This window comes from Eriocheir sinensis, chromosome 13 (assembly GCF_024679095.1).
Source record: "Eriocheir sinensis breed Jianghai 21 chromosome 13, ASM2467909v1, whole genome shotgun sequence".
In the NCBI taxonomy this organism is placed as follows: domain Eukaryota; kingdom Metazoa; phylum Arthropoda; class Malacostraca; order Decapoda; family Varunidae; genus Eriocheir; species Eriocheir sinensis.
Window position 1 is genome coordinate 6,029,677 of NC_066521.1, and position 12,884 is coordinate 6,042,560.

Here is a 12,884-nt window from a genome sequence, read left to right on the forward strand (position 1 = left end):
AGGTGGTGTGAGAGGGAGGGTTAGAGAGGTGAGGTGAATGAGAGGGAGGGATAGGGAGGAGGGGTGAGAAGGAGTTGTTGTGTGAGTGAAGAGATGGGGATGAAGAGGAGGTGAGTGAGAGGAAGGGGTTGGAAGGTGTGAGTGAAGAGCAGAATAGGAAGATTAGGTGTGAGTGATCGAAAAGAGGAGAAACTGGACACTGAGAGGAAGGGGAGGAGTGAGTTGGGTGCAGGAGGAGTAGTGAGTAAGGTGTAGGAGCAGATAAAGTGTGAGGGAAGTGTAGGAGTGGAAAAGATGTAGGAAATGAGATATAAGAATGTAGGTGGTGGTGTCAAGAAATTCAAGAGTAGGGAAACCAGGAGGAATAGGGAGTAAAGATCTGAGTCAGGAGCAAGCGAATTAAAGCAATAAAAGAATTGTGGAGCATAAGTTAAGAGAAAGAAGTGTTGGTGTGAAAGAGGAGGATATGTTGGTAATGGAGAGTTAGAAAAGAAAGGGGAAGAAGGAAAGGAGGAATTGGAGGCAGGTTTGTAGGAGTAGGTAGCCAGACACCAATACTAGCCTAAAAGATCTCCAACAATTTTACTGGAACACTTTTGACAGTGGTACAAATCTATGATTTCCCAAATACCCTCCTCTGTGCCTCAATATGTTCCTTCATCCCCATTTTCCTTTCAGGCCAATGTATTTATGCTGTAGTAAATGATCATAGTTCTATTCCTGAATTTATAATCAGTGGTGTTCCACAGGGCTGTACTCTATCACCCACTCTTTTTCTATTGTTTATAATGACCTTTCCAAAATAAACTATTCAATCCATTGTTGTGATGACTCTACTCTACATCATTCAACAAACCATATCAATAGCAAGCTTAAAACTCTACAGAATGCTTAACCTCTGACCTAGCTGTTATTTCAGAATGGCACAGACTTTTGTATCCTCAAAAACTCAACTTTATCACCTGACAACTCAAAATCAACTCAACAGGAAATTTACATATCTTCTGCTACATCGGCTCCTTGTATCAATTTTCCTCTCCCTCCCAGATGCTATATACAAAAACCTTGTCTGCTCTTGCATGGAACATGCATCCCATGTGTGTGGGGTTCCACCCACATACTTCCTTTAGACAGAGCAGAGTCAAAGGCTTCTGTCTCATCAGCTCTACCAATTAAATTCTGCCACAATGTTGCTTTCTTTTCTATCTTCTATTGAGGTTTTTGTTATCTGCTGTTCTGAAGGAGCTAACTGAGTGTTTCCACAATTCCAATGGCTTCACTTTTGACTTAAAATGCACAAGATAACCTGTATCTTCTCTCTTTTCACCTCTTTCACTGGTAGACTCTAGAACAGATTTCCTTCATCTGTGTTTTCTCTTTCCTATGAAACACTTTCCAAGAGAAGTATCAAGACACCTGTGCAACAAAATCTGACCCTCTCTTTTGGAATTTCCACCTGTCCTCTGAAGGAGCAGTGCTGGTTTTTTTTCTCTCTTTTTGATTTTGTTTTCCCATTGGCCTGCCTCCCTGGCTGTAAAAAAATAAAATAAATCAAATTTATATAAAGTACAGATGAGAGATTTAGGCAGAAAAAATAATAGTATACCCTAGCAATCTCAACCTACCCATCCTCATCGTGACACTAATACTCCTAAGTCTATCTCATTCAGCTCTACCCTTGACTATTGTTTCTCACCCTCCTCAACCCATTGCTCTTGCCCATCCTCTTTATTCACTCGCACCACCTCAATCTACCGCTCTATCACATCATGCATGACACTAAATAGACACCAAATCAACAGTTTCTTTGGAATCTGAAATAGCAACAGGCACACAATCATTAAAAAATTATACCAAAATAAGATAAAAATGTATAAATCTCAGTAATGTAATCTATTAATGAAACAAGTTAATTCATCACAACTCACAGGGGATGGTCGGGGCCGAAGTAGACACCCACGCCTGCTTTGGCCCCTTGCTTTCCATTCATCCAACAGGCGCCATCCGTGTACACGATAAGGTACTCGTCACTGTCCATGCTGAACTTGCTCTTGTCAACACTCTTTGCCTCAACATTCAGCTTCTTGGAGCTTGATGGACGTGCTTCATCGTCATCATCATCATCCGACTCGTCATCATCTGAGTCATCTTCATGTCTCCTCTTCTGGGCTGAGGAGGGAGGGACATGTTTTGAGTGGAGGTTGGTGCCTCTACTCGCAACATACTCCTCAAACTGTGTCCTCAGCTGTGATACCCCCTTCTGTAGGTTCTTCAAGGAGGCTTTCATCTCCAGGAGTGTTGGACTTAACCTTCCGCCATTCTGGACCTCTGGTTAGGGAGTTGCACAGTGGTTGCCTTTGTTAGTTGGAGATAGAGGTGAGTGTCTCTGGGGTAAAATGCTAATTTTTTTTATCACTGTTTTTATAGAGATGATAATGAATATTTATAGTAAACTGATTTATATTGTGAGTTTTTGTTAGTTTCTGTTACAGTGTTTTATGATAGAGGTAGCAGGACATGGGAATGATAAAAAAAAGCTTGCCAACATGCAGTCTGAATAAAAAGGAAGAAATAGTTCTTGATAGTTCGCTAAAATGAAGTATGGTCAATTCATCATGGCCCATGTGGCAGGTCAAGAGAAGAAAGAAAAAAAAAGAAAAAAGAAAAGAAAACTGCCAACATGCTCCCAAACAAAGTAAAAAACAGACATCTTTATCATTTTTTTTTACCAAGGTTACTTATGTCAATCTAATTTATATTGCTGAGGGAACTTTCAAGGCTGATTCTCTGTGAAGGGCAGCAACAGCACTTTACCATTCTGTTTGGAACTGATGTCACAACTCCATACATGACTAATTACTACAGTGCTGGCCTCTACATAAAAAAGGTGCTGCCCCCTATGTAACAAGTGCTGCCCCCTATGTAACAAGTGCTGCACCCTATGTAACAAGTGCTGCCCCTATATAACAACAGTGCTGCCCTCTACATAAAAAGGGTGCTACCCCCTATGTAACAAGTGCTGCACCCTATGTAACAACAGTGCTGCCCTCTACATAAAAAGGGTGCTACCCCCTATGTAACAAGTGCTGCACCCTATGTAACAACAGTGCTGCCCTCTACATAAAAAGGGTGCTACCCCCTATGTAACAAGTGCTGCACCCTATGTAACAACAGTGCTGCCCTCTACATAAAAAGGGTGCTACCCCCTATGTAACAAGTGCTGCACCCTATATAACAACAGTGCTGCCCTCTACATAAAAAGGGTGCTGCCCCCTATGTAACAAGTGCTGCACCCTATGTAACAAGTGCTGCCCCCTATATAACAACAGTGCTGCCCTCTACATAAAAAGGGTGCTGCCCCCTATGTAACAAGTGCTGCACCCTATGTAACAACAGTGCTGCCCTCTACATAACTAGTGCTGCCCTCTACATAACTAGTGCTGCTCTCTACATAAAAAGGGTGCTGCCCCCTATATAACAACAGTGCTGGCCCCAATAAAACAGCACTTCCCTTTACATAACAGTGCTGCCCCTACATAATAATACTGCCCTCTATATAGAATCAGCCTCAAAAACCTGTTATTACTCATGTCTTACTAACATTTATGGTGCTTTCATTTACATTGAGTTATGGTTAGTGCTTGGTAAAGTGATGAAAGGGTAAGGTTGTTGATAGCATAACTTTACAATCATGCACAGAAAGGCAGTTGTTGACACATGGTACAAGATTTCTTTACCATTAACTCCTATACTTCACAATGGAAACAGTCAAGCACTATATTTGAGATGTCAAAATTTGAGGTGTTAGCAAAGGATCACACACTCCAGCTGATCACTGTGCAGCCTCGTCAATACAGTGCTCACCTTCACAACAACCTGACTGATCAACTAATCAAAAAACTGACATCCTGATGAAAACCCAGAAAAAAAAAAGATTAGTCACATGCATAAAAGTATTAAACCTTCAATAAGCACCACACATAAGATGTGTACTAATTTCAGTTTCCTATATAAACACATTCAGGCTGAAAATCAATGATGACTTACATCTGGACACAAGTATTAAAGATTAAGGGACCAACAGTTCCTGGGCTCCTAAAGTTCTGACAAGTGAAAAATGTTTATCAATTCAGGTCACATGCTGGAAAAAAATACATATACACTATATACAAGAGCATAACATACCTAAGAATACAATATCCTGTCAATAAAATCAGTGATTGATGATTTGGAAGGAGTAGTAAGTGGAGGAAGAGGTGGTGTGAGTGAGGGTCAGGAAGGGAGGAAGAAGAGGAGGAAGTTTTGAGTGAAGGTCAAGAATGGATGAAAAAGAGGAGGAGGTGGCATGAGTGAGGGTAAGTAAGGGAGGAGGAAGAGGGGGAGGTGTGAGTGAGGGTCAGGAAGGGAGGAAGGACTGGACAATAGGAGAAGCATGTCCAAGGAACTCAAGAACAGGAAGACTCATGAATGAAGAACTATGCAACAGGGAATGACATATTTCCTACTTGCCACAATGCAATATCAAGATTCCAAAGTAGCATCTGCAATATAAAAAAGAACTTATGAAATGCTAATAACATCATAAGGCTGCTTGAAAACTACATTATTCAGTGACAACATGACATGCAATCAAGCATTCTACTTTCTGAAAATTACATATATTATCATTTATATGTATATTAGTAAATATGCAGAGGTTCAGATACATTGAACTTATGGGACAAATGCAAACAAATGACACAAAAATATACACATTGGATCCATGATAAAAAATGCAATCTAGAACATAATACACACATAAAAATAAGTCTAATTTGATGCAATAGAAAATGTCACATTCTCAGGGTACGACTAAGCCATTCAGATCCCTCATATACAGACATTCAATTCTCTATTTAATGTACTAGGTATCTGGGCAAACACAAAGTTACTTAATCTAGAAGTTAATTGTATCTGAAGGTAGCACTAGAAGGCACAAAGTACTATTTCAAATAAAATAAAGATAATGTTTACACTAGTATGTAAAATTGTGTAAATAAAAAAGTTTAAAAATATAGTTTCATTAGACACTGTGAAAGGTATAAAAAGTTTGGTTTGGTAGGTGTATGGTTTGATAAATTAGATTTTTGTTAGTGGGATTACTCTACTGCCTGAAATCCTCTGAGGGCTAGACCAACACAGTGGCATGGACAGACTCAACCAAGGGGGAAGAGGCAGGGCACTCACGGCTGGTTGATGTTGGTGCGCTGGCCTCCTTCTTGCTGGCCTCCCGCCGGTCCACCACGGGGCAGGTAAGGGAGTTCTCCTGTACAAATTCTTTGGCCTCACTCTCGGTGGAAAACTTCTTGTAGCGAGCACCGGCATAGCCCACGATGTTCTTTTGACATTCTGGCCTAAAGGATAAATATGTACTTTAGATTTGTAGTTACAATTTAGTGGGTAAACTTGCAAATGAGAATCAATACAAGATCTAGAAAGGGGCAGCATAGTTAGTGATGCTATTTGACACTGGTCCAAGGGAGAAGGGAATACTTTAGGTCTATACTTAAACTCTTGTGGATGAACTCAAAGGTGAATAAATAAAAGTTCTTTTAGCAAGTTACTGATGCTTTATGACACTGGCCTAAGGAAGAAGGGGATGTTATAACTTTAAGTCTGAATGTTTTAAAGTTGAAAGTACTGTGTATACTCTTGCACAATTTGTATAATGTATAAAGTTCACCCCTTATGACTTTGATATAATTTACTAAGGATACTTCAAGTGCCAAGAAAGGTACCCTCAATGCAAAATCCAACCTCTTAAAAGTTACCCATGAAAAAATAAGTAATAAAAAAGACTTTTACACAAGTATTAATGGCAGACAAATATAGGGTTTATAGTTGCATGGTTTAAATCTAAGGGTAAACTAACTATAGTCACTGTACACAGAAGTGACCCTGAAACCATGTCCCCCCCTTCCATAGGTTTGGGAGCTGACTGACTGGATGAAAGGAGCTTGGAGTTAGGAGGCAATGCATGAATTGGTCAAGAAGAGCCACCCCCTCCCCCTAAAGCTAAGGGTGGCTCTTCTGGACCAATTTATTGTGATGAATATACGGTAGTAAAGTTACACTGATATATGTCAATAAATCAACATCTTGGGTCAGTGTAGCTTAAAATATTTGAGTTAAGTCAAATTAATGAAAAAGGTGCGTTTATGTGCAAAAGTGAGTACATAAACATAATGAATTAGTTTGTTTTGAAGTGGTAGGACATTCCCCTAGACTTTATTTCTTTATTAACATTATATTTTAGTGTATCCCATCACCACAAGTATGTCATGACAGCCCCTAAAACATACTATAGCAGTTAAGAAAAAAAAAAAATAGTAATTCAACATATGGTCTGGCTCAGTAGTATTAGCAGTATAGGAACATAGTGACAAACAGTAGAATTAATATTAGTAGTTTAGTATTATTATTATTAGTAATAGAACATAATGACAACCCGTACGTAGTATTAGAAGTATTACTAGTAATAGAGCAATGACAAACAGTAGTATTAGTATTAGCTACTAGTAGTAATAGAACATGGTGACAAACATTATTATTATTATTATTATTATTATTAGAAGTAGTAGTAGAGAATAGTGACAAACAGCAGTATTAGTATCAGTAGAACACAGTGATAAGTTATGGCTGTCATCCCAGTGCCAGGCGGCCGGTGTTGTGTCCCTCCCAGCACCGCCAGCACGCCGTGACAGCTCCCGCAGCACCCCGCACGCTCACCAGGACTCGTAAATCCCTGGCTTGATGCCCCTGGCCACGGCGTAGTAAGGCATCTTCTTGCGCGGTGCGGTGAGTTTGAGGACAGCGAGCAGGCGACTGAGCGGCGGCCGAGGCATGGGCTTTCACCTGGCCAGGGATACATTGGGTACATCCTGAGCCCTTGGTCCTGGTCTTGATCTCGGGCCCGTGTTCTCAGATGATTACGGCTCGCATATCAATCATTTCCAAAGACCAAAAAGAGATTAACCAGGTTCTAATGAGTGTTTTTCTAGGTTCATGGTACGGAAAAATAGTTAAACTACCACCAGGGTTGTAAAACTATATCTCCCTGGAAATGCCACATAACTAATACGAAAACCTTGTGAAATGTCTATCTGGTAATTCCGTAAATATATTTAAGAATATGTACGATCATGGTACTACAACACCCCTCCATAGAATCTGCCTGCACCTCCCAAGACAGCAAACTTTCCCACTCATTGCTGACGTGGCTTATAGCGTCTTCTTAATTTAGACGGGTGAGGAATCCCCCGAAAGAAATGAGGCTAGGTTACATTCATGTAGTATACACTAACATGTTTATAGCTTCAACTCCTACAGGGTGGCGCCTCTCGTAAGTTATTAACAAGACGTCTAGGCAGTACGTCATTATGCCAACAACAGCTGCAGCCTTGACCAGGACCAAGACCAGGACCTTCGTCTCAGGATGTACCCAATCTATCTCCAACCGTGTAAATAGAAAACCATGACTACGGCCGAGACCAGGCTTGGGCCACTCCCACATTCCAACCGTGTAAATGGAGACTCTATATTCCAGCCGTGTAAATGAAAACCCCACACTCGAACGATATAAATAATACCTCTAAATTCCAACCATGCAAAGAGAAACTCCATATTCCAACAGAATTAAACCCCAAATTCCAACCGTGTAAGAAAATCGAATGCCTCGATCAATACTTAAAACCTTTTTGCATTATAATAAGCCACTGAACTCCATGCTCTTCGGAAAAAAAAGGCAGTAATGATGCTATAGTATGAATATACTCGAATCCGCTTTCCCGCCCACACGCTAGGAGGGAAAAAAAAATGAAAGAAAGTAGGACAGCTAAAACTAAATGAGAAGAAAAGGAGAAATATAAGACTGAGAAACAAAGTAGGCAAAGTAGGATAAGATAGTAAATGGTCTAGATATAAGCGGATTTCACGATCTGAGGCGTTAGGAGAAGATTAAATAATGACACGTACAGAGCTGTAGAGGGGAACAATGGAACGATATAAAAGGGATATATAATAACGAGAAAAGGAGAAACAGAGAGGGTAGAAACAAGATAAAAATAGGCCAAGGAGTGAAATGCAAGTCAACGTACGTAGGTGTTATCCTCTGGGCGATGATGTCACCTTCCGCGGGTGGTGAGGTCATCCTTATAAATACTCGCGGATGTGCTAAAACGTGTGCTCGCAGGGTTGGAGGGTTCAGGCGTTCTCTCCCTGGCCACAAGTTCCGTAAATAGGATAGCTTAACATTCGGCGTACCAAAGTTTAATATTGTTTTCATACATTCTTGTTGCCATGCAAGAGATTGAGATAGATATATAGATAAATAAATAGATAGATAGACAGAGGTGGAGATAGAGAGAAAACGATAGAAATAGAGATAGAAATAGACATTGAGATGGCGAAAGAGATAGAGATCATCGAGGTAGAGATGGAGAGAGATAGCGATAGCTAGATAAATATAGCTATATATAGAGTGAGCTATTGATAGATAGATAGATATAGGGGGGATCTACAAATGTTTACATAGATACTTAGGCCACACAGTCTCTAAGGTCTGGATTAGGTGATCTGTCCAGCTAATTAAGTGAAATTGCAACAAATCAATTGGGAAACAAGACTGCATTTCTGCCTTAGTGATTAAGATACAAGAAGTGGCGGTCAAGGCTAGAGTTGTTTTATATTGAATCAATCGATCGTGATGCACTGGACCAATGAAGGCTCATCCTAATTCTTAGTGGTCAGCATGCGGGAGTGGTGTTCTGTAGGACACGGGGTCGAGGCCCGTCTGTCGTTACAAGCTGATAATTTTCAGTCATCAGTAAGTTGCCTAATACCCACATGCTGTCCTGAAGACCACCTATCAACCCGAACTCTAAATAAACTCTCTAAACAGGATCAAAGATGAGTTCCGGGGGGCATTATGAGGATGAGCCAAGCAAAATGGCGTCACTATGAAGCACTTGCCAGCTCCGTTACGGGCTGAAGCCGACCAGCAGACCCCACCAAAAAAGTCTACCGGCGCTATAGCCTGAACTTTAAAAAAAAAAATTTTTGGTGCTACAATGATACTAACTAATGGACCGTATTGGCTATACAGGCAGCGCCACACATGGCCCGTCGGTGAACTGTCAAAGTAGTACTTTCCATAGAATTCAAGTTTTATATTAGAGTGCGTCTGAGGCTGCCTCCAGGATACAGGGCCTTGGTACTGCCACCGCTCCAAGCCAACGACTGCACACACTTTATTCTTACCCGATTTCCTGACTCTACTATTTGACATGGAGAAAAACTGAAATCGGGTTGGAGTGAAATGTGTGCAATCATCGGCTTGGAGCGATGGCGGCACCATGGCCGTGTATCCCGGAGACAGCCTCAGACGCATTCTAGTCTATAACTTGAACTCTATGTAAAGGACAGCTTGGAATTGAGTGGCAACATGTAGCGCTGCCTGTATAGCCAATACGGTCCATTAAATAATGGGGAGCATATGCCCGCGGGCGCGTCCCTTCACTTACTCACAGTCCATACTCCCGGCGGTCCTCCCGGGTAAGCTCCCATGATGCTGCCCTGTCCATCCAAACTTCCTCCCGGCAGGATCGGCTGACTTGCCCCATTGATGAGTTACGTGGGCGTCCCCTTGGTCTCCGCCACTCAGGGTTGTCTCGTAATGAAACAACCCTGTGAGCAGGATCGATGTCCGGTAGGCGCGCCACTAGCCCATAATGATGTAGCCAGAGTTGGCGTTCACGGACTAAGCTGGTAACAGGCCTCGATTCAGTTTCACGGAGTAGACGCTGGTTCGACACAAAGTCATCCCAGCGATACCCAACGATTCTGCGAAGGCAGGATCATAGGGCATCGACACGCCTCTCCAAGTCACTATTCAGACTGAATAGTGACTTGGGCTGGCCCATGGTGTTATCCATACAGTAAGACAGGGAGCAGAAACAACTTAAAGATTCGAATCTTTGTCCGCGTGCATAGATATCGACAACGCCATATACTCGTAATGAGCGAGTCCATAACACCAAGGGCCAGCCCAGTCCGTCGAGTAACTTCCTGGTAAGACCCATCATTGTTATGCACTACATTACCAAGGTATGTGAGGCTTTTGATGACCTCGACATCCTCACCACATGCATGGACAAACTGAACTGTGTTAACCAGCAAGCCTCCAAACGACTGGTCCTTGGTTTTGTCAAGGAGACCCTTAGTCTCAGAGACTTCGCCTCCTCGAGGACCTCCAGCGATTCCGCGAGGAGTATAGCTTCGTCAGCAAAAACAAGATCAGTGACCTTGATGTCGCCTACTATGATGGTGGAAAAAAATGGTGGTTCGAATTTGTTTGCACGGGAGAGAGAGAGAGAGAGAGAGAGAGAGAGAGAGAGAGAGAGAGAGAGAGAGAGAGAGAGAGAGAGGGGGCGTGCACAACGATAGCTGATAGCGATAACATTGCAGTCCACCCAAATAATAATACACAAATAACCCTCACAGTAAAGACAGTTACGCGTGTTGGTTAGTGCAGTGCAGCGATGGACAGCAAGAAAAGCGTGAAAATATCGGTGTGTAGTGACATTATACACCGAGGTGTTTCATGTTTCTTCTTTTTCCTCCTTGTGATCAAACTACTCTACTCTCCTCCTCCTCCTCCTCCTCTTCTTCACTTTCCGCTTCTTCTTACCCCTACTATTTCTACTACTACTACTACTACTACTACTACTACTACTACTACTACTACTACCGCTAGTATAACTACTACCACTACTACTACTACTACTACTACTACTACTACTACTACTACTACTACTACTACTACTACTACTACTACTATACTACTACTGCTACAGTTACAGCTACAACATCAACTACAGCATCAACTACTACTACTACAACAAATACTACTACAACTACAACTACAACTACAGCTTCAATAACAACTACTACTACTACTACTACTACTACTACTACTACTACTACTACTACTACTACTACTACTACTACTACTACTACTACTACTACTACTATTACTACAACTACAGCTACAACTACTACTACTACTACTACTATTACTACTACTACAGCTACAACAACAACTACTACTACTACTACTACTACTGCTACTACTACTACTACCACTACTATTACTACTACTATACTACTACCACTACTAATACTACTGTTGCTACTACTATTACTACCACTGCTACTATTGCGTTGGTGTTGTGATAATTACTATCACGTTTGCAGGAAAAGATGTGCGACAAACGAACTGGGTTATTGTTGTGGACGTTGTTGGTGGTGGTGATGGTGGTGGTGGGTGACGACAGCCAATATTGTACTCTCCAAGACGATGCCAGTGAGTAGTAGTAATACTAGAAGTAATAATGGTGTTATTATTATTATTATTATTATTATTATTATTATTATTATTATTATTATTATTATTATTATTATTATTATTATTATTATTATTATTATTATTATTATTATTATTATTGTTGTCATTATTATTATTATTATTATTATTATTATTATTATTATTATTATTATTATTATTATTATTATTATTATTATTATTATTATTATTATTATTATTATTATTATTATTATTATTACTATTATTTTTATTATAATTATTATTTATGTTATTATTATTTTCATTATTATTATTTTTATGATTATTAATATTATTTCTGTTAGTAGTAGTGGTAGTAAGACAATTGGTAATAAGGACAGGGCGCAGTGGAGGTCGGGGGAAGCTTTGCTTGGCAAGGGCTAGCGGAGGGAGAAGCGACGAGGTGGGTGGATGACAGAGGTGGGCGCGGTACTGAAAAATCAGTAGTGCGGTTGCGGTAGTGCGGTACTTTTTCCGTAGTAGTGCAGTTGCGGTAGTGTGGTCCCATTTTTTTCTTTCCCAGTGCGGTACGCGGTGTGCGGTGCTGCGGTAGCGGTAGTCAAAATAAAAAAATACTTCAGTGCCTATCCTGGCTATCCAAACAAAGGAAACATGCTTAAAATAGTACAATGAACAATCGGCCGGCACCACGCACGGGTCCGGGTTTGAAATGGCCGGCACCGCGCGGGTTAAAGAAAACTTGCAGTGTAGTAGTTTAGTCTGTCTATTTAGTATTTAATTTTGAACAATAACTGAAAAGTCAGAATAATTGAATCACTGATTCTGATGACTGATACCGACTGACTGATTGAGTTCGATTCACTGTAAAAAAAAAAAAAAAACATTTCTGTGAGCATGCCGCGATGCAAATGTCGTCTTCGATAGTTTTCAAAGTACCGCAAAAAAGTACCGCAGGATTTTTAGTGCGGTCCGCGGTAGTGCGGTATTTTCAGAAATTTTGCGGTAGTGCTGTAGTGCGATATTTTTTTTTGGATGCGGTACTACCGCACTACCGCACTAAGTACTGCACTTGCCCACCTCTGGTGGATGACACATACCTTGCCGTTGTTGGGTGGTCTTCTAGCAATCTTTTTGAACCACCCAGATGTGGAACCACAACATTTATCATCAAAGAAATTGTCACCCTGTTAAAAAACTACATCCAGAACACACCACTGGCGCCCCTATCCCTGAAAATTATATTCGCTCTCCCCCATCTCTTCCTCCAAAAAGCACACCCAAAAAACAAACAAGCCGAAAATATCGAAGCATTAAAAAGGAGAGTTGCCTTGTGGCAAACTAACGAGCTAGATGCTCTCCTTGGAGAAGCCAGGGCCATACACGTGAGGCTCCCCGGACCCCAACAAAACAACACCTCCACAAAAGACAGGGCCCGGAAGTTTGCAGACAAAATGCGACAAGGCAACGTTGCGTCTGCAACACG

General features: G+C 41.1%; 2 protein-coding genes across 3 annotated transcripts in view; one reads left to right on the forward strand and one right to left on the reverse strand.

Moving 5' to 3' along the window:
• The window catches only part of LOC126997921 (ribonuclease H1-like), a 21,533-nt gene extending 14,597 nt beyond the window's left edge, over positions 1–6,936 (reverse strand). Inside the window, exons 1-3 of one of the 2 annotated variants that reach the window (XM_050859152.1) lie at positions 6,769–6,936; positions 5,227–5,393; positions 1,929–2,169 (exon numbers count right to left, since the gene is read on the reverse strand). In XM_050859152.1, the coding sequence (XP_050715109.1) occupies positions 1,929–2,169; positions 5,227–5,393; positions 6,769–6,884 (524 nt within the window). In that variant the 5' untranslated portion in view covers positions 6,885–6,936. Of the gene's footprint in view, positions 1–1,928; positions 2,329–5,226; positions 5,394–6,768 lie in introns of both variants that reach the window. The other variant, XM_050859151.1, reaches the window with a different exon arrangement.
• A 3,519-nt stretch (positions 6,937–10,455) lies between these two features.
• LOC126997925 (uncharacterized) overlaps positions 10,456–12,884 on the forward strand; it is a 67,337-nt gene continuing 64,908 nt past the window's right edge. Inside the window, exons 1-2 of the mRNA XM_050859154.1 lie at positions 10,456–10,607; positions 11,293–11,401. Of these exons, the coding sequence (XP_050715111.1) occupies positions 10,578–10,607; positions 11,293–11,401 (139 nt within the window). The 5' untranslated portion in view covers positions 10,456–10,577. The remainder of the gene's footprint in view (positions 10,608–11,292; positions 11,402–12,884) is intronic.